The 22,772-nt window shown below is 37.6% G+C and overlaps 2 protein-coding genes across 3 annotated transcripts; one reads left to right on the forward strand and one right to left on the reverse strand.

Moving 5' to 3' along the window:
* Positions 1 to 370: 370 nt before the first annotated feature.
* Positions 371 to 15,500, reverse strand: ipmkb (inositol polyphosphate multikinase b). 2 transcript variants are annotated; one of them, XM_029834004.1, is made up of 7 exons: positions 15,043 to 15,500; positions 14,345 to 14,913; positions 10,698 to 10,783; positions 8,259 to 8,355; positions 7,982 to 8,154; positions 4,804 to 4,885; positions 371 to 4,642 (listed from the first exon to the last, which is right to left on the reverse strand). In XM_029834004.1, the coding sequence occupies exons 2-7, from the start codon at positions 14,577 to 14,579 to the stop codon at positions 3,885 to 3,887; spliced, it is 1,431 nt and encodes a 476-aa protein (XP_029689864.1). In that variant the 5' UTR covers positions 14,580 to 14,913; positions 15,043 to 15,500; the 3' UTR covers positions 371 to 3,884. The 2 variants fall into 2 exon arrangements, with proteins under 2 accessions (XP_029689864.1, XP_011618156.1); XM_011619854.2 differs by having other exon boundaries at positions 14,345 to 15,500.
* Positions 15,501 to 16,842: 1,342 nt separating this feature from the next.
* On the forward strand, positions 16,843 to 22,670 carry tfam (transcription factor A, mitochondrial). The gene is made up of 7 exons (XM_003978527.3): positions 16,843 to 17,116; positions 17,671 to 17,813; positions 17,920 to 17,990; positions 18,457 to 18,606; positions 19,106 to 19,201; positions 21,569 to 21,625; positions 21,719 to 22,670. The coding sequence occupies exons 1-7, from the start codon at positions 17,034 to 17,036 to the stop codon at positions 21,956 to 21,958; spliced, it is 840 nt and encodes a 279-aa protein (XP_003978576.1). The 5' UTR covers positions 16,843 to 17,033; the 3' UTR covers positions 21,959 to 22,670.
* The last annotated feature ends 102 nt before the right edge of the window (positions 22,671 to 22,772 follow it).

Here is a 22,772-nt window from a genome sequence, read left to right on the forward strand (position 1 = left end):
AAATCTCCAGATGTCGATTGGGCGTTTAAGTGTTTACCCATCAAACACTCCTGCTGGGGTACCATGCTTAAGATATTCTCATTTCATAATGCTTATGAGCAGTAATTTCCATAGTAAGTCATTACAATCTGAATTTAAGGAACAACTCAATAATGTTATCATCACTTAAAGACCAAGCGCTTGAGTCAACTTTCTGTTAAGATTGTTGTATAATTATAAAAGTGATTACATTTGTCCTAAGGCTGGGACCTGGAGTTAAAGTATTAAGAAAAAGCAACAATTCCAACAGACAGATTGATTAAAATATTTATTGCTGAAAAAAATAGCAGGTATAATCAGGTCTGGGTGTCACTTTACTTATCTACACATATTTAATCAATTCTGCTTTATTTACATATCAAATCTAGGATATCAAACTTCAAAGTGTCACACTTTACAAAAAGATCAGTCAGTTGCAGATTTAACTCTACGTGATACATATAAATTCACCAGGTGGAGCCGCTGAACAGAGCTTAGTTCATCGTTTCAGCTATGACTATTTGATCCAGCTCAGAGTCAACATTAAATCATGGATTGAATCATGAACACACTTTAGCAGCTAGAGAGAATAGATGAAAAAAAAAAACATATCTCTCAGCCAATTAATCAGTTGAGGGAAATCTTGAAGAGTAATTGGGTACAAATGCAAATATACAGCTTAAGGAACATTTCTTGTAATAGTGTGTGGCTTTTTCTTTCCTTCACATTATGGATGTGACAACTGATGAAATGAGATGTTTCCCATGTGATATTCTGAACATGCAGCATCGGCTCTAACTGAAACGTGCTGATGATCGGGTGTCTTCTTAAAGATGAAAGCTAGTTTCGGCACATTTTAGTCATTTTACTGCAGTCCATATTCAAAGCATCCCAAAGTTCACATTTGAAACTGCATTCATGGTAAAATAAATATCTGTATTTAAAACAACTGCAAATGCCCTGAAATGTGTTACTTGCACACAAGCCATTGTGGACATGTCAAAAGAGCACAGAGCACCACATCTCCTCCTCCCATTTATTACTGCATAGATTTGATAGGCTACAAATGACATAACTGTCACATGATGGCAGGATCTAGGTTTCTTAATGGCCTTATTATTTTTTTAATTAAGCATTTTCCAACACTATAATCAGAATCAGAGTACTTTATTGATCCCTTTAGGGGGTGTCCATTAGGGAAATTAGTATATATATTCCAACAATAAAGAACAATGTGGATACAGTGTTTAGTACTTAAAGTATTCTTCCCATTGCCCCATTTTACTGCTTTTTACAGTGTACCTTTGCAGTCGTTTGTTGACTGAGATGATTAAGAAACTTAAATTCCAGTTGTAAAAATGTAACTGAGCCTTTCCAGTAAGATCTTTTAATTTTAAGTGTACATGCTTTGAACATGACTGCCAGTAAGATTTGCAAAATAATGGTAGTGGGGGGGGGGAGTGTTCAGTGTGTTAATGAATGATGATGGGTCGATAAAGACACTACATCTATGATGCAGCAAATATTTTACCAGAGCTTTAGGGTCAAGTCCAGGACATTGACCGTGGACCACTGAGACAACCAGTCAAAGGAGGTGGAGAAGCGCGTCACTTCCAGTATTTGGACTTTAATATTTATTTCATGGCTGCATATGATCCAGCTGACCTACTTTAAGCTCAATTCAAATTTTGAAATAATGTGCAAATAAGAAAAGCGAATAGAGAACGCGTTACATTTTATACCTGATAACTCATCATACAATCCTGTAAAAGTGATAAATCTGACAGTCCAGAATGTATGTCATATTTATACATACTTTCTTACTGTAGTCCAATTAGTGCACAAATAAAAAAAAATAAGGTAAATTAAATGTTGCATCATTATTTTCCATACTGTTAGAATCACATTGTATTAACAAGGCCCTGTGTAGAAATGCATGATATGATACAATAATTCAGAAATGCCCAAAGCTGCCAAAATGATCAGTAATCAACATTGAAAAATTGCCAAAGAAGTCCTCTTTTTTACTGTAAACATTTGAATAACTAAACAATCATGTCTACCATGTCGAACTAATAATAAAATTAATTAAAAAGCCTCAATAAAGTGAGTAAATCCATGTTTCTTGTATGGCTCAAATTTAAAGTATTTACCAGTGAGAAGAAAAAACTCACATTGTTTAACATGACTGAGTATATGTAGAGAGGCCTATGCATATATTTATGAATGTATAAATCAACCCAAAGAGGGTTTATGGAGTGCTGGATAGAAACCAGCTGCTTCACTGCACCAGTTACCAAACATGTCTTTAATTTTTAAATAAGGTGCCTGACATAAAAACGTTTTAATTACTGTATGCAGAATAATATATTGATTCATTTCAGAATTCCAGGAGATTCTTTTTACGTGACAAAACCATTCAGGATTTTAAAACACTGACTGAATTTTGAGAAGAGTAAAATGTGATGACAAAACATTTGGTTCCCCCAAGACTATTTCTTTGAAGGGACTGAAGAATCAGTCTGATGTCAGGGGCAAAAAGTCAGAATTCTGGTACTATATTTGAAAATTTGATAAAAAAATAAAGGTCAGAACCATTTTAAAATAAAAGTTACAATTAGAGATAAAGGTAAGACCACTTGATAAAACTGAAGCTCTAAAGAAATAATGGCAACACAACACCATTACTGACTACCAAATCAAACTATCATATTAATGCGGAAAATAAAAAAAAATCATTGGAGATGAAAAGACTTCTTAATATATTCAAACAGGAATGCTCTTTTTGTGGTAGCAACAGAGGATTCTTTAGCCTTCCATATGCTTAAATGCCTGCTGGAAATCACTGGTTTCAATAGAAAACATTTAAACTTAGATTTACTGAGAATTTAACAAATCTTGCATTGAAACTATTCATCTAGTGCATACAGAAAATCCACAGTAGTATACACGCTGGAAACAATTCCCACATTTCCTTTGAGCATTACATGTACCTATGCGAAAACACATTGCTCAAAACAAATGAGTTATTAAAATATATGCCGCCAAAAACAAACACAGAACCTTTTTCATTCGGCCTCTCTTATTCTGTTATGCTAAATGCATTAGCCCTCAAATACCTTTCCAAAATTAAAATACATTACCTGAGTTGCATTCCTGTACCCATACACTTTATGATCAATTGGACACTTAACAAATTTTATTCTGTTAAATCCAAAAGCTGCCTTTCATTCAATTGGTGTCGTTTATTTATGTGGCTGCCAACAAAAATGGCTTATTTCTCAGCACTGCTTTGGCCAGTTCACCACGCTGGACCAGCTATAACCACAGTCACATATTAAAATGTAGAAGTTGTTTGTTTTTTTTCTTTAAAAGTCACATTTAAAAAAATAAGTTTGCATTTTGTGGCAGTTTTTCAATATTTTTTGTTAAAGAATCTCTAAATTCAACATTTTACTTTTTTTTTTTTTCTTTCACAAAATAAAAAAAAACTGACTACTAATTAACAAACAAAAAACTACCAGTATTTTCAGTGGCTATTATGATAAAAAAAGCAAGAATAACAAAGTGATTGATTGCAATTCAAAGTAACTTCAGGGGGGGTCACATGAGTAGTGTCAGAATGCCTTCTTGGGTTGATTAGAGCATCTTGTGCTGCTTTTCACAGACAAAAAAAAAATGGGTTAGCCTCAGCTCCCTCACCACACACGCACACCTGATAGATCATCACGATGATGTGAGATGACAACTTAATATTCACACCTTTGATTCTTCTTAACCCTCTGATAGTTTCCTTTTATTGAGGAAAAGATGGACTGCTAAGGGGAATATGACGAGGACTACTAATACAGGGTGGAGCTGGAGGTCTAGGAAGTGTTGCACAAGATCTGCTCCAACACTGACAGCAGGTGTTTAAGGCCGTAGATGTAGCCGTGATCATGACTGTCACTTGGGAACACATGGGCAAAGTCAATCATCCTGACATCGACCCCAGGTTCTGCACTCTGTCCTTCAATTGGGTCACCTACTAATCTCAACTTGTCCTCCTCCCTCTCCTTGTTATTTCTTTCTGCTTGTGATATGTTCCGATTTCCATTCGGAAGTTGTTGTGACTCACCTTTCCTCGTGCAGGTTTTGCCCTCGTACGACACCGAGTGGTGGTCTCCAGAAACCGAGCTTACTGTTACTTCAACACCGTGAATGCCTCCTCTGGTACCGTGGATATTAGCTTTAGGACAGTGGTTGAGGTCATCTTTTAAATGGTGGTTGTAAATGCTGCCCTGGCTGTAGTCCCAGGGTGTGGACATTTGAACACAGCTGTTATTGTTACACTCTTCCATATTCTCTTCCTGCCTCGCGCTCTCTTGTGTAAGTATGCCCTCTCCATCTCTACTGCCGTCTTGGACCACTGACAACATTGCAAGTTTCCCTTCAGTTGGGCTGAAAAAGGGGGATGAGGAAGAAACAGATGGCAGGCCCTCATAGACAAAGAGCAGGGAGCTAGCATAGAAGGTCAGCTGTTGTTGAGATTCAAACCACTGAAGGATTTGCTGCACTCTGCTGATGCTGGCGGACACTGCATCCTTCCTTAGAGTCACACCATTGTAAAAGAATTTGGCCAGGCCTGGAGAGAAGAGAAGGATCCATTTTTAGAGGGCACGTATAAAACTTGACATATGCCAAAATTACTAAGGTTTTTTTATGCAGTTCTGTTCTCAATTTCACCTGCATTAGATGTTATCTGATTAAATCCACAATAGTTGCATCACAAGCAGTCGCACGTACCATCTTTAATGGTGTCCTTAACCAGTCCTCTCCCATAGTGCTGATCATAGATGTCAAATGTGTCACTACACACCTTGTATACCTGAAATACAAGAAAGCATGTCATTTTAAGGACATTTGCTCTGTTTGGGTTGGTTCTTGTTCCTGAACCGCATTAAGTGAAGGTGAAATGTGAGCAATGATCCGTGGACAATCATATCCTCTGCGCTTTTATGGCAGCAACACTGCAGCAAAATTTTTATATTGGTTTTTATGCCCTAACATTCTGTTATATATTTTGTTTCATCTCACCAAATAAGTTATAGTAATGATGTGGAAATATGATTAGCATCTGGATGTAAACTCTACATTTCCATAAAAGCCTCTCTCATTTGTGGAACAGCATTTGACAATGAAAATGTTTGAATTTATATATTTATTTATATTGCAAATTATAATTTTTATTTCTTTGATTTATTTTGAATTGTTCAAATAAGCAAAAGACTGAGCCTGCCATTGTAGACTTTTCTTGCTGTGTTGTCACATTAAGCCCATATTATTATTATTTTACAACAGGATTTGTAAATTATTTTCTTGCAAGGCTCCACAGTTTTATTTTGTTTTTTTTTATCTGAGGTCTTGGTGGATTTTGATAGATTGTGATGTCACGAGTACCTCAGCCAGGCAGATGTAGAGCAGAATCAAACTAATAATGTGGCTTTAGATGACAAGATTGATTAATTAAATAAATGTCACAGTTATTTTCATGATGAAAGGAGGACAACTCTACTAGGTCTCAGAGCAACCCTCCAGAATACATTAATTGTACAGAACTAAAATTAATCATCTCGTAATCTGTCCTGTCAATCTGTCTACATCCCCTCCTTCTGCAAACAGGAAGTCAGGGAAAATAGCAAAAGATTAGTACTAATTTTTCCCCTTCTTGTCTAAACAAATTGACATTACTGCCAGGCTGAGCTCAGATCTGTTTGTGAACAGCAAACTGTCACCTTTGCAACACAAAAATGGTGGGCTTTGTCTAACAGTTGGACATGTAATACAAACAACTTTATCTACCGGTATATGTCCAAAGAGCTGGACATCACAGACTAAACTGATGAAAAGATTCTAACAGAATTGAGCTCTATTTTTGACAAATGGCTTGGAAATATTCAATTTCCCAAAAATCTTGCACTTTTGATTTTGTGTCTGCCTTTATCAGAGTGTTTAACCATTTACTCTTACATTAGAGATTGTATTCATCCTGCTGTTAACACTAGGGTGTCTTATAAGGCTAGATATGATGTTCCTACTCAAAGGGACACTTCACACTAAAACGACATTTCACTCACATAATTACATCAGAAAATTGACGGAATTATTTTGTTGACTGTCGTCAATCCTCAAACTGTCAGCCCATCTGAAAAGATAACAAGCTACTGCTGTCCACACCCTGAACTATTTCCCATAGAATCACATGATTCTTGGAGCTCAAGCCAACAATCACACAGTTGATTTGTGACTGTTTACAATGGGTGAAGACATGCTGTCACTTTACACAGACCTCTGGCTTAGTTCAACAGATCTAACAAGGACACTGCTGTTACTGTACACAAAGCCTTCCAGGTTAATATATAACTTACACACAATGGGGCCTTTGACATGTTTAAAGCTTACAATTATTAGAGTATAGGTAAGGATAAAAAAAAATTCGAATCAGAATGAGGGTTTTAATTGAATGAGAAACAACAAAGTACTGAAAATAATAAATCATAGGTTTGACTTGAACGTTGCTCCTATACTTTAATATATGTGTTTAAAGCTTTTTATGCATACCATTCCCCTTTGCAAGCTTTTGAAATATTATCAAAACCAGAATCTGTCTCACTGTTTACTTTCTTCTTGCATCAGAGAGGAAAGGCCAAACCCTTAAACATTCTGATGATGATACAGCCAAGCAATGGAAACTGATCAAAGCGATAAAGGTGTCACAATTATAGATAACTTGTTCTATTTCTTTCCCATCATTTGCTACTTCCACCTACAATCCGAGCTTTAAGAAAATCCCAGATAAAAGTTATCCGCACTTATTGTACCATAATTAATGCCTTTAATATTTACAGGCTAAATAGTGAACAATTTCTGTTTGTTTATTAAACCAGGTTTAAAGTGTAACTAACAAAAACACCTAGTTGAGAACGCAACTCTTTCAGCTCAAGCTAAATTTAAAAGGTAAAATAAATCTACATACAGTTCTATTCAAAATACTTGCTGCTCGAAATCCTTGTAATAGTTTTCAAACAAATGCACTGAGAACACCTGTTAATACTACTGCCGCTCATTTACTGTATAAACTCGACATGCTTGAAGATTTTGTTTTCCTGTGAATCCCTACATAAATATATAGCTGTACATATATTGTTTCTGAGACCTGTCAGTCATCTGATGGCCCCATCTGATGCAAACAGGTATTCTAACCAGGTTTATAGAATTCCTCTGCATTTCTTGAGTTCGCTTCAAACGCAATATTTTTTGTCATCTAACGAGTTTACTATTGGACTCATTTCTCAGAATTGGGCAAGCACCCAATGTTAATCTTGTTGGTCTGAAACCAAGATATCATCCTGTTGATTGGTGTTTCCTCCTATGCATAAGGCAACATGCTCACTTCAAGTATTCAAAGTCATCCACGTTGCCTGATATATGTTTCCCAGTATAGTGTGAGGAGTCAAAATAACATGACTTTACGTAAGAATAGTCTAATTCTTACTGTTGCCACAGTGTAATTTAGCCCTTGTTTGATTTACCTGAAACCAATAACCAAGTCTTTGTCACTTTGACTATTTGGAAATTCACCGAACGGTAGTTTTTGTCTTTTTCCAGCTAACTGCACTATAAGCAGCATGTGCAACATTTCCTGCCATTGTCGTAAATAAGCACCACCTTTGCGCCACCTCTATATTCCCCTGAATGATCTACATAATGCCATTTTGTTCATGACTGGTCTAGTTATGTTCTCTGACTCTAGTTCTAGTCGTAAATTATTTGCCATGCAAAATTATAATTTCTACCAAAGTCAGTGATAGATATTTGGATTGCTATAATTTCACAAAGATCAGTGATAAGCGTGATGCAAAGCACACAAAGAAGGATAAGCTCTGACCACATCTTCCCAATGGCACAACGGCCCGAAACTCACCCTCATGCCGAGTACAAGAAACCCAATCTCCTCCATCAGGGGGTACTTTCTTATCTGCTGTTCCCGTTTTTCCTGCGAGGCATATGGATCGTAGCTCCGCTGGCCAAGCTTCACGTCCATGATGCATGGTTTAACAAAGTGTCGGGTCACATCCTCCAACTTCAGGTACAAGTCTAACACAGTAGTCACAATATTAGCTTATTACCAGCGAGGCTTCTGAGTAAATGTTTCTGATGTGAGAAACTTAATCAATTTGCTTCAGGGTACAGTCTCTTACTCTGAGGGATATCAGGAGAAGACCATGTGCCATAATACTTGGGCAAATGGTTCTGGAGGTCCAATAGACATGGATTAGAGCAGTCCTCTGCATAAACCTAGAACAAAAACCCACAATCACAGCAACAAATCAAAAAAGATGTAGATTGTTTGACACAGTTTGACAATGTTTCATTTATTTCATCTTTCAATTTAATTAACAGTCCATCTTGATTACTGAATCACATTGTACCATGACTCCTTTCTTTACATATGAAACTTGCTGAGGCTGGCAGTGTCACTAAACTCTAAAACAAATGCTGACAGTATGAAGTAGCAGACACTTGTGTCAATCCCACAAGACAATGCGTATGCTGTGATATCAGCACGACTGGATAAACAGGACATTGAACTGGTAAATAGGCCTGAGTCAGGGTTTAATGATCAGGATGGGGATGACAGTTTTGCAGTGCCAGAATCAACAAGCTTAATCTAATTACTTAAAATATAGTGTCTTAGCAGAACAGTTGTAAAATTTGAAACCTGACTGACATTTCAACTGTGATTTCCAGATTGTGATAATAACATGTGTATTTAATACATATGTTATGAGTTTCTGTCCCCTTCTATGGATTAGAAAGACTAAATGAATAAATATTTATTCTTATTAAAGGGATGTGTTGAATATATTTAAAAAGTATATTTTGGTATTCTGAAGTCATACTTAATTGTGGTGAAAGAAGCAGGACAAAACGGTCAATGTTCATGCTGCGATATTGTGACAATAGTTTGCCCAAATTGCACAACACATGCAGCAGTGCATAGTTGTCATTCCACACATGGTGACCTCATAACATTGTGATCAACATGCCTAACACATGATGCTCTTTGTGTCATGGACGGCTTTTCTGTTTTTTCAGATTTTTCAGTTTTTGTAATATAGGCATATATTTTAGACTTGCTCTTATACACAAGACTTTTGGACATTTATTTCAGTAACTTCAGGGCTTTTTGAATATTGTGATACTATTACAAATTCTACATGTTTTTAATTAAAATGTGACACTTTGCTTGATTTAATAAAAAATAAAAATCTCAAGGGCTGAAAAACAAAGATTATCATTCTCTTTCAACTATGACAGAGTAATTGTAGACTAACCTCACTCTGATCTGTGATTCAATTATTTTTTATATAGGACTATGAATTCCCATCCATTTATAACTGTTTTTTAATTAAATGAAGCAATTGACTAATAACTAATGTATACGAAATCTTCTTTTAAATATTTCTTTGATAACAACAGATACAGTTTTCATAGCTTTTGAATTAGATCACAATTAGGGAAATAGATAACAATTACTCATCAACATTGTTATTTCAATTGACTTCAGCCATTTTGCCATGACAGAGCAGACAAACCAGCCGCTGCCAAACTATTTTTTAGACCAACAATAGCTAAAAAAAAGCACACTGGGGAAGCTGCTAGTATGAGTCAATATTAATATACCACATAAATATTGCTAAGGCAACATGTGGCCAATGTTTAACCTGAAAGTAAAGTTAAAACAAGACGAGAACAGTAGAAATCTGCAAACTACCTCTAAAAAAGCAAACAACAAAGAACATACTAAAAATGTGAAAAATTCCTCCGAAAATACAAATGCATGGATAATGGCTCCAAACATCCAATATACTTCATAGTGGCAGCTCCATACATTACCAGAGATTTTAAAAGTACAATGAGTGACTAAGCCTGTAGCTATCACCATCACAGAAATGGAAGTTTCTGTTCCACCTCATTGATTCAGCATTGCATGTTTACAGCTCCACTCATCTGAAGTAGGAGTTAGTGCAAAGATGTTTTCATTGTTTGTTCGTCGTCTTCTTTGGCTTCTTAACCACTTTATCACTTTTGGGATCATGGGAAGGGTACACAAAGGGTGAAGGCAAGGGTTTTCAGGCAGTTTCCATTTATTTTGAAAAATGATTAGGACTCAACCATATCTCTAAAATTTTAACTATTAGGGAATGTCTCATAATGTTATTTAGGATAAGATTGATTTTATTATCCCAGAAAGGGGAAATTCACTGTCAAAGCAGGGTAAACAGAGAGTAAATTGCAAATAAACAATATACATTCAGGACGAAGGCAGAATTTGTTGATTTTGAAAATAAAAACGAAAATATGGTGGCGGTAGCTCAGTCTGTAGGAGACTGAGCTGAGCTGGTTCTTGGTTCAATCCCTGGTGCAGACAAAATACAAAAGATGTTCTGATAGAAGTTGGAGATGCCAGAACACCTTTAGAGCACTGCTGAGGTGCCCGTAAGCAAGGTACCAAACCCCCAAGGCTCACATAGGGCCTTACAATGAGCTGCAACTACCCTGACTTCACCCAGCTCCATCCTCCTCCTCATAACCCCAAAGAAAATGTAATGAAAAACAAAATCTAATGATGTTACCATGTTGTAAAACTGCAGTTCTCGTGGACCTCTGGGTGGTGGCTGAAGCTGCTTAAGGACTGTTCCATCTGGATGTTGCAAAATACCTGCAAGAAAAAAAATAAATGCACTCAAATGAGGGTAGGCAGCGAAGCAACATCTATCAAAAGACTCCATACTGGACTCAAACGCAAGGTCATTGTTAGTATTTAATTGAAGTAGAAGTTTTAAAAAAATAAATACATTATCAGTCATACTGATATTCAATAAAGATATTCAATATTTACTGTAAACGTAAAGGTCTGGTTTGCACAAAATAAAATTACTGTGGGTCAATATTAGCATGAAACAGCTTTCGGATCTTTACTGAACCATACCCCACTGGGGTAACATCTAAAATGTCATCCAAAATAAAAATTGCAATTATTTCAGCTTGCTTTTAAAATCTTATTATTACTCCAGTAGAGAAAAACCTAAATTGCTATTATCATTACATTATCATTAGAAATGTTACTAAAAATGTCACCAAATAGTTGGTAATGGCAGACTTTCTACTTCTCTAATATTCCTCACCCAGATATCCTGCATATCACCAGCCACTTGTTTCAGGTCCACCTTTCTAATAAAAGATTGGACCCCCTTTTGCCTTCAGAACTGCCTTAATTCTCCCTGGTATAATTTCAACAACATGTTGGAAACAGTCCTTAAAGATTTTGGTCCATATAGACATGATAGCAACCCGTAGTTGCTGCCAATTTGTTGGCCACACATCTATCTGCCATTCCACCACATCCCATGTTGCTCTATTGGATTGAGTTCTGGTGATTGTGAAAGACATTGGAGTAGAGTTGACAGTGAACTGTTGATACAAGGCAGGCCGGATTGATGCCTTTATGTCTACACCAATTTCTCGCAAATTCTCACTCAATCCCCTAAGTATAGCAACTGAAATCAAGATTTACAGTAAGTCACTCTTGTCTTTCCATCACCTCCAACCAGTCTGCCCAGCCTCCTCTGACCTCACAACAACACAGAATTTCCATCCACACACCTGTTGCTCACTAGATTAGTTTCTCTCTTTTTTTGGACTATTCTCTGTAAACCCTAGAGATGGTTGTGTGTGAACATTCCAGTATCAGCAGTTTTTGGCTTACCAGTACTCAGACCAACTTGTCTGACACAAAAAACCCTGCCATGTTCAAAGGCAACTAAATCCCCCTTTCCCCTCTTCCCCGTTCTGATGCTCTGTTTGAACTTCAGCAAGTGGTCCTGACCCATATCTACAGATGCTGATTGACTGATTAGCTGTTTGTGTTAAAAAGCAATCGAACAGTTGTACCTCATAAAGTGGTCAGTGACTGTATATTCTTAAAATATGTGTAATATTTGCCAAGAGGTCAAGTTAAATTTAAAAATAGGTAAAAAATCTAAATTTCTATAGGATGCTAATTGTACACTGATAATAAAACCATGACACTTAAGCTGAGTTGTTTGTGGGGGAAAAAACGTAATCAAAAGGCTTCTTGCAAGTTTAAGTCAGTGTCATTTTCTGCAACTGCTTTTTAGCTACAATCCGTTTAAGAAAGTAACTGGCACATAACAAAGGATGGTACCCATCGTCATGAAGCTGTTGTGTTCAGGGGCAAAGGGCAAAGTGGGCCAGCTTTACCACCCAGTGCAAACAGGTTTCCTGCATGGAGCTTTGACTACTCACCCCATGACTTAGAATGCACATTGCTACAAACAGTAAAATTTCTCGATGTACCATAGACATTAAATGAAGAAACATGAGCGGACTGGCCTTTTGATTTTTATGGATGTTATATTAAAAAATGATTTTCTTTAACCACTCAAAGGCAATGTAAAAACATGCATTTATAATTTATAAACTCTATTACATATTTTTCACTGATTTATATTATACAATAACCACTATTTTTAAATTAAATTATATTATATAATATATATTATTATTAAATTATAAAAGCAGCAGTTGCATTCACAACTCAATTATATTAGTGTTGCACTGTAGATAAATAAATAAAGGGAAAATTCTCAAAAAAAATGGCACATTTTTTATATTGATTCTTATTCAGTTCAATTCAACTTTGTTTATATGACATGAGCTATAATCTAGACTGTCTCTAAGTGCTACCTGAGCCACACCCCAACCAAGCCAAAGTGAAAAAGGTAAAAATCACTTTTGAGACAAATTCTTGAGCAGGACTTAAACAGGGTGCAATGGCAGCTGGGAAAGGCTCTATGCTACATAATATGTTATCAGAATCTTCATGAATTCTTTATATTTGAACTATTCCATTTTATTCAGTGCTCTAGGCAAAGTAAAGGCCAAATCTAAAGTGAAAAAAAAAGAGTAAATATTTCCCTTCTTTGTCAAGGTATGAATTGCCTTCCACTGATTATATCTTAAAGCTTGGCTACGTAGTCTGTATTCAGTGCTAAGATCACTGAAACCAAAGGGATCATCTGATATTACATCAATTGTAGGCTTGAAAATTCTCCATTTCTATGCCTTTAACATTAATCCAGCCTGAACGATACAAACATATGCGGCGTGCTGTGTAACAACTCTGGACTTTGCCCCATTCTTTTACGTCTTCTATCACACACACCTACCGCACAGCCTTATTAAGCCAAAAGGTGTCCTGAACTGTTCCCAAATCTGAGCAAATAATTCTCAGTAAATATATGCACAACCACCACTTGAAGCATTTTTTTAAACTTTATTTTGCTTTTCCTTTTGTTTAAAAAGAAAGGCAACTGATCACTAACGACTTAGTTCTCATTGTACAGTATGCAAGCTAAACAATAATACTGAAAATTGAACATATTCACTTTGTTAACCTTATGACATATACTATCATAATTGTATAATACTAATATGACCATTACTACTAAATAATAATAATAATAATAATATTATTATTAATAATAATAATAATAATAATAGGGTATAAGCTCACACAAGAAAAACACCATATGTATGGGAACTGCAAAAAGCAGATCTGCACATGTCTTAAAAGGATTATTTCTAAGAATCTACCTTTACAGCTCTTTGTTCAAAAATTATGTAATCCTTCAAATAATGCTTTTAATATTAATCATTCTTTCCAATGAAAGACCACATAACTTCAACACAAAGCCATGGTATGGAAGTATAAGGAGTCAGTCAAAGGATTGGGTGTGTCCAGGTACGGGCTGAACAGGATTCCGAAGCTTGTTCTACGACTACTATGGAGATGGCAGCTTGGCAATCAATACTGTGGCATTGTGTGACTATGTTTCCCCTTCTATTAAGTTGAAATTTGAGTCTTACTTCTCATGCAAGTTCAGAACATACAAGCTGAGTCAATGGAAGTTGTTTTACATTATATTGGAGGGTCATTTTCTTACACAACTGTGGCTGCAAAACTGCTTTGTAAAGGTTAAAGCAATGGATAAAGCTCAACAACAGTTTAGTGGGTTATAAACTATGATAAAAACTGCTATTTCAGTTATTCACTCAGGGTTTCGATTTTCAGCTATTTAAAGAATGAACCATGGGTAGCAAGTTCATTACTTAATAGCCTTTATATTCTAACTTAGTTTGTTAACACGTCACAACAATTTAAATTCAAATGATAAGGCCTGTTGATCACTTAACTTACCCACTTTGTCCACTCCATACTTATGCCCCGCAACTTGATGTGACAGTGGGACACAGCCATTGAGGTGAGTTGGAGCCTGTGGCCCCTGTGCTCTCTGAACACACTTCTCAAGTGCTGGAGGCCCACCGGAGAGTCGTTGGGCCAGGTTAACACTAACAGCGGCAGAACACGGGTTCAGTTCTAGTCTCCCGAGAGCCAGAGAGGATTCCATCATTACTTGACGCTGTGTCGACATTTGTGGCAATTAAATGTCTCTGATCGGAATAATTTTTAATTCAAAAATATACACGACATTATTATATAAAAAATACAGTAGTCCGTAGAAAAAAATGCACAATTGTTATGGTGCTGACCACCGTTTTGGCAGCAAACTTGACGTAGCCCCCGTCGGTCAGCGGTGAAGAAGGAATACCGGAATAGCGCAAAGTAGCTGATTTTCATACCTTCACCCGCGGCATAAATACACCCTGGCAGCATCCCTCTTCCCAACAGCGTCACACTCAGCACAGTCAGGTACGACTTCCGTTCCGACGTTCCAAAATAAAGGCAACGAATTCAACATGCCACGGCTTCCACGATCATGTAAAGATTTACAAAACCTCTTCTAATCATTGACGTACAGATTATTTTAAAGACACACCGGGAAATAATGTGACTTTACAAACTTTCAATTTTTGCTGTGAAAATGTATGAAGCACCTGTATTGTGAAAACAGTTCCAAGCGTAACGGCTGATCTTTACATATTTCCGCTGGAACTCCAGAGTGACAATTCCTCGCTTTAGAGAACTAAACACGGTTGCCTCTGTTATTTTTAATCAGCAGTGCCATTAAATAAAAAGGAAATCCACCTTCGTTCTAATGCCGTAACAATACGCAATGCTAACTTTCGAAGTAGGCTGAGATCCATTACTATCGACTATCCTTCCTTTCCAACATATCAGACATCGAAACACTGCCTTCAAAATGAAGTCCCGTAGGTTGAACGAATTGAAATTATTAATAACGATGCTATTGAAGAGGTTCGCTTGGATCCTCATCCATAGACGCCTAAATCGCAGGAAGCAAATTTAGTTTCCAAAACCACACACTCGTTCCCTATTCACTACTCACGACACGGGGGACATGGATTGAGTGAACTACGTAGTGCACTGAATTTAAAGTTAGGCTGTTTCCGAAACCACCCCCTATACCCTACATAGTGCACTCAATAGGGTGGACACCATTTTGAAATAGTGTCCGAATTGTTAGTGAGCATCGCCGTACACTATGTAGTGCACTCAATGTATCCCACAATGCACTGCGAAAAGTAGTGTACAAGCGAGCACCCTAACTCAGAAAATGTGTCCCATCAGCCTTTACGGTGATACCGTGATAGGCTGATGGGATACATTTTTACATTTTTTAATGTAATTTCTACTGTGCGGTTTGATATATGACATTTTTGGAAATAAGATTTTTTTTTCAGTAGAGGTCCAATATGATCATCTTAAAATATTACAACATAATTGTGTAAAAAAAAAAAAAAATCAATTTTCACTGATCCCCGCTTCGGAATCGTCCGTTCCTCACCAGGCGACAGAATCTCAGTAAAAGAATATTTACAAAAATGAAAAGTAGCTCTGGATTCATTTTTTGATGAAAAATTGCTTTATTAAATGTTTTCACTACAGCGGAATATGACTTGAGAATGTGCCATCACGTCTTGGCTTAAAAATGTCAAGGGACACTAATTATTTTAGGTAATAAGTAATTATTATTGTATTATTATTGACATTCATATTTCATTTTATTATATAAAGTTAACTATAGGGTAAAATATTGAATTTTCATAAAATGACTGCTGAATGTATTTCTGATGGGTTAAAATAATTAAATGGACCTGGCCACTTTTCCCGGCGACCGGTTCGTAATTATTATGCGCCACCATGACGTCACTTTACGTGCGCCGTAAATGACGCCGTTGTCCGAATACTCCAGTCGCTTTCCGACATTCGTCAAAACTGTCGCAAAGAGAAGACGCCAATTTCCAACTTTGCGACAACACTACAACGCCAGTCTAGCATGTTTAGTGTTGCTATAAAGTTACGTGATATAGTACATAAACACTTGTCGGCAATAAATTACCAGAACGTGACCGCAATTCAGCAATAGAAAAAAGACCCAAATTCAACAGCTGTGGGGCAAATACTGAAATGCGTAGAAGTGTTATTAACGTATGGAAATAATCTTTAAAGAAATAAATCAATAAAGAAATAATAATCTTTATGCTTTCTTTAAGAGTTAGTTGTAAATAATTTTGTTTATCCATCCATTCATCTTCCTGTATCCATTTATTGTCCTTATTTTGTTTTTATATTCGTGTAAACTTTCTTGTAATAACTTGTAATGCACATTTGTATCGTTGAAATCCACCCTGAGGCGTGTCTGTCGCTTATGTAGCTGGAGAGATACTGTATGATGCCTATTACTGCTACAAGCGTTTGCGGAAACGGAAGTATGTTTGACTTTTTCCCCCACAATGCACTGGGAGACTGAAGGCGCCTTTTGTAGTACCTGCATGTCAACATTCTGACATAGAGAACTTGTGCTTCAATGAATACCTCTGACACGCAACATTAACACATCGTTTTGTTGGAATAATATTTGCATTGATCGTGCGGCCGTCCTGCATAGCCGAGTCAAAGGAACATGGCACCGTTCAGTTTCATGACAGCAACTGTTAGCTGCTTGGCTAAGTCGTTCACCTTCTCCTGCTCAAGTTATCTGACAAGGTAGCTGGTCTGCATACTAAATTGTGTACTAATTCCAGATCGATATCATTTATATTTTTAGACTGCCAAATTCCACTGCACGGATTTCTGTTGTGATGAGAATTTTGATTTAGAATTCTTCGCAGATTTTCGTGTTTTCTAAGTTTTAGGATTTGGCTATAAATCTGAATATTTAGCCGACCATGAAACAACAAATGCACAAATCTGACTGTACACAACTGAGGGCACAAGTAAAAAAGTTGCCCAAAGCCATATGAGTTAAAATGTAAAAAAAAATAATCTCAATCACCCATGCTTGTGGGAGGAAAATAGCCCTCATATATCGGATTTTAAATTGACTTCCGATCTCTAAAAATTTTAACCTGCTTTTATGTGTATGTCTTACACAGTTAATTTTATTGTTATGCTTACAATCATTTATCATGCAGTGGCACAGATAATTAATGCACTGCCTCGGAATTAAGTAGAAACCAAGCTTATCATTCAACTAATTTTTCCTTAGATTGTATTGGAATATAATGGACAACTGCTAACAATATCTGTGTATGCTTTAGGTGTACCTGTGTTCTCCCTGCTCCATATACCACCGCAGTAAAGAATCTGAGCTCCCTACCTAGTGGACCACCAAAGAGACCCCTGAATGGATATATGAGATATGTTCTCCAACAGCAGCCAATGGTATCCAAACAGTTCCCAGGTCTGCAATACCTTTTAGTTTGCTGGGTGAAAAACAAATTGTACATCTTTATTATAACAGCATAAATCTTTCAAGTCCATAATAATACTAAAAATCTTGTTTTAAGACACCAAAACCGTGGATATCATGAGGAAGATTGCCCAGCAATGGAGAATGTTGAGTCCAGAGCAGAAACAGGTTTTCTATGCTTATATTTCTTAACAGTTTCCAGTATATTTTCTTCTAAATGCATGTGTTTATTCATCTTGTTGGTTAATAAGAATGTGAAGTAACAGGATAATCTGCATCATCGTTGATGCTTTTTTAAAATATATTTTACATTTTACATCAAAACTTGCGAATGAGCACAGGTCTTTTTGCCAATGTTACATTTCGCAAAGAGAGAAAATTGGTGTGACACACTGATTACATGAGAGGTAATGTTTCCTGCTCATTTGCCAGCTGGTCTGCCATTCACATTGCTTTCCCCAGCTTAACCGATAGAAATGCAGATCATTTTTCCTGACGTACACAGGTTTTTTGGGTAATGTAGAAGGGGCTATAACAGGTTGGTTTTATCCTCTAATGTTGAGCAGTTTTTTCACTTTCTTTTTAAATTGTCTCATCATTACTATTTATTGTTGTCTTTTTAATCTGTCTTTAGCCATTTGAAGAAGCCTCTCTGCAGGCTCGGGAACAATTTAAAGTAGACCTCCAACATTACCGGGAACAGCTAACCCCAGCACAACTCCAACAACAATCTGCAGAAAAGAGGCTGAAAATGGCCCAGAGAAAGGCCAGCCGTAAGAAAAGGGTGAGAGAAAGTGCGATCCCATATCAGTATCAGGTTATGATAATCAGAATTTTCTGATTCAACCTACGGACGTGAGTTTTGTGTTTGCATTAATGTTGTCTGTTGGATATGTTCTGTCGAACTGATGAAGCTTCTTGAATGAGGGTGAAATGTCTTCATGAAACTCAAACAGTCCGGTTGCTATGATTCTACAGTACTACCATAATTACCACGACCTGGGTGACAGAACCTTCAGAGACATGTTGTCTGTTGAAATTACTCCACATGTGATTCTTGCTGGCTAGTCCGCTAGCTGGCTGCTAACTATGGAACGGATATCCATTCCGCAGTTTGCAGTTAGCAGGCTAGCTTTGCACTGGAGGAGTTTAATCCAGTCTCAAATAAAATAAATAGTTATGATAATAATAACCAGTAATGCACTAATAATTATTAATTATTTATAAAATAATCAATAATTATTTAATTTATTTAAATATTGCTGTATCTGTCTGCTGTCCAGGAACTGACTAGCCTTGGGAAGCCCAAGCGTCCTCGCTCACCATTCAACATTTTCATGTCAGAAAACTTTGCAGAGGCAAGAGGAAGCTCAACACAGGTGAGTAACTGGATATAAAATAATATGGAAATTACTGATATTACCCTAATACAGAACCTAAAATAATAGTTAAAACAAACACGCAGTCAAGACAATACTAAAGAGGGAAAATAAAGAGAAACTTTTTCTATTCTACCATTCATAATTCTAAATGTTGAAATGTGTGTGCCAACCATTTGTGGGGATGGGCAAACATTGCACAGCTTTAGAACAATTAAGAACTACATTTAATGAGATTAATTTATCTTTGCCCCTTCATTCCAGCAATACTTCAGAGATATATTCTTGGATAAATTGCATTTGTCATTGTCCAAATACTTCAATCTTTATTCAATCAATCAATCTTTATTTATATAGCGTCTTATACAATCGAAATTGTTTCAAGGCGCTTTCCAGAATCCCAGGGCCTAACCCCAGACAAGCAACAGTGGCAAGGAAAAACTCCCCTTTAACAGGAAGAAACCTTGAGCAGGACCAGGCTCATGTAGGGGGACCCTCCTGCTGATGGCCGGCTGGGTAAAGAGAGGGGAGAAGGAGGGGGAAGAGGAGAAGGAGGGGAGAGGAGAGGCACAGAGCACAGAAACACACACAAAAATACACGATACAACGGGTCAGCGGGGCCGGAGGTCATCATGCAGCTATACCTGTAAATAAATAGAGAGTCTGCTTGATGAGGAGGAGGAGGAAAGGAGAGGAGAGGAGAGGAAACCATGACCCAGTGGGGTGACAGAGGCCTGTCAGGTGATCATGTTTCCGGACCCCGGCAGCCTTGGCCTATAACAGCATAGCTAAGATGTGACCTAACGATTAGACGACCCTTTAAGTATGATAGTTTGTCTGTCTATGATAGTAACTGGAACTGCAGAATTAGTAACAATAAGCTTTTTCAAAGAGGTAGGTTTTAAGTCTGATCTTAAAAGTAGCGATGGAGTCAGCCTCCCGTACCTGGACAGGGAGCTGGTTCAATAGCAGGGGGCCTGGTAGCTAAATGCTCGGCCCCCCATTCTACTCCTAGAAACTCTGGGAACCACAAGTAGACCAGCATTCTGAGAGCGGAGCGGTCTATTGGGCTGATAAGGTATCACTAGCTCCTCCAGGTAGGATGGAACTAGGCCTCTGAGGACCTTGTAGGTCAAAAGAAGGGTTTTAAAAATTATTCTAAATTTAACGGGCAGCCAATGAAGAGACGCCATTACAGGAGTTATGTGATCTCTTTTGTCAATACCTGTCAGAACTCTGGCTACAGCATTTTGGATCAACTGGAGGCTTCTTAAAGAGTTGTTTGGACACCCTAATAATAAAGAATTACAATAGTGTAATAATGAGGGTTCTATGGAAGCAGCAGAGAGGTGTGTAAGACTACAGCTCTGCATCCTGGTCTGGACCCTGGATTGTCAGGTCACTTTGGGTCTAATAAAATTAGCCAAATTACTAGAAATGAGAGAAGCACCATCCCGTGTGGGATGGACACCGTCTCTCCTAATCAGACCAGGTTTTCCCCAAAAAGTGCTCCAATTGTCTATAAAGGCCACCTGGTTTTCGGGGCACCACCGTGACAACCAGCGACGAAGCGACGACATGCGGCTAAACATCTCATCGCTGGCCAGATTGGGGAGGGGACCAGAGAATGCTACGGAGTCCGACATCGTTTTTGCGTAGTTACACACCGACTCCAAGTTAATTTTGGTGACCTCCGACTGACGAAGCCGGGTGTCGTTGACTCTGACGTGAATAATAACTTTACCAAATTTACGTTTACGTCTCGCCAGCAGCCGTAAATTTGCTTCAATGTCGCCCGCTCTGGCCCCCGGAATGCACTTGACTATGGTCGCTGGAGTCGGCTTCACTTAGCGCAAAACAGAGTCGCCAATTACCAGGGTTGGTTTCTCAGCGGGTGTGTCGCCGAGTGGGGAAAAACGGTTAGCCACGGGAAGTGGTTGGTGGTGCACCGTGGGCCTTTGTTTTGGGCTTATGCTACCTGACGCAACTCCAGCTAACTCCAAGCTGCGGAACCGCGTCTTAAGCTCGCTAAGTCTCGCCTCCATAGCCATAAATAAACTACACTTTCTGCACCTATTCCCTTCACTAAGGGAGGCAGAGGAGTAACTAAACATTTCACACGCTGAACAAAGACACCGGGTGAAACAATCGGCGAAGCCCTGTATTTGTTTTATATGGGTTGTTTCTCACTGTTGATATCAGGTGACTAGAATGTCCCAAGTGTTCAAAATTTTAAGTAGAGTGACAACAACACACCAAGTGTTCAATATTAAGTGAATACAACACCCCGTGCACAATGCAACCAACGAACGATTGAGACAGGAAGTGACGCAGCCTTGTGGACCTAACTGTAAAATTTTACTTTAGGGGAAGATGAAGTCACTGTTGGAGGACTGGAAAAATCTGTTGGGTCATCAAAAACAGGTTGGCTTGATTCCCTGCTCTTTTTTGTTGTATTCATGTAATTCCAACACACGAGGAAGTTCATCAATTTACTGATAATATCTTCTTTCTCAGGCGTACAAGCAGCTTGCTGAGGATGACAAAATCCGGTACAAGAATGAAATAAAATCATGGGAGGAACACATGCTGGAAATTGGACGGGAAGACCTAATCAGAGAGCAGACCCTGTCCACACAGAAAAATGCTGCTCTTAAAAGGTCACCTGCCATGAAGAAGACAAAGAAAGCAAAAACAATGGTAGCAAAGACCACTGCTAAAAGAAATCTCAAAACACCCAAGAAGATGAACAAATAAGACTCCCCGAAAAACAGCCTAATGCAGACATTGTAATTTCAAGGATTCTTTTCCTCTAAGATTTTTTGATTTTCCAGGCTTTTAGGGTCAATCCGGCAATGGTGTTAAAACAGAGCCAGATGTTTTTCCCTTCTGTTCAGGAAAAAAAAAAGATGCTCTGCAACAAACTATTCTGGCATCAGTCGAGTCTAGATCTCTAAAATGGATGCATGTGTTCTTGTTGCAGGTGAAAAAAAGTGAATTAACGGAATGTAACGATGTCTAAAATGACATTTGACTGAAGAATTGATTTCAGTCTAGCACTAAATGATACATAGGTGAAAACCTAAAAAGACCCTCCATTTCAGTGACTAGATTACCTCAGAAGTAACAATGTACAATTTTTCCATAATCTGATTTGTTTTTTTAAGGCGTGAAAATTTGTACACGCAGCTTTGCTTTTGAAGGCATCTGTTTAATGGTGCAGCTTTAGTGAGTGTCAACAAAAGCAGAGTTAAAGGTACACCAAGTACCATCAGATCAGATGAAACCACGGTCTCCAGTGTTACAACCTTAATGCCATAGTGAAATCATGTTTTGTTTTTGTAGTAGTTTGCTATTAGTTTCTTGTAAATCCCTGATGGATTGAGTCAAAATATACTGTGTAGGAAAATGCCATTGTATAACAGCAATTACCTTCAGTTAATAAAGTTGAGATTCTTTTTCATGTTCAGTGCTCTCTTTCCTTTGTCATGGTAGATCACTGCGAGGAAGATTTTCACTATTGGAGATAAGTTTCATTGTTCATAATGTGCGTTGACAGCTATTTCAATTA

Source organism: Takifugu rubripes, chromosome 1 (assembly GCF_901000725.2).
Source record: "Takifugu rubripes chromosome 1, fTakRub1.2, whole genome shotgun sequence".
Taxonomy (NCBI): Eukaryota; Metazoa; Chordata; class Actinopteri; order Tetraodontiformes; family Tetraodontidae; genus Takifugu; species Takifugu rubripes.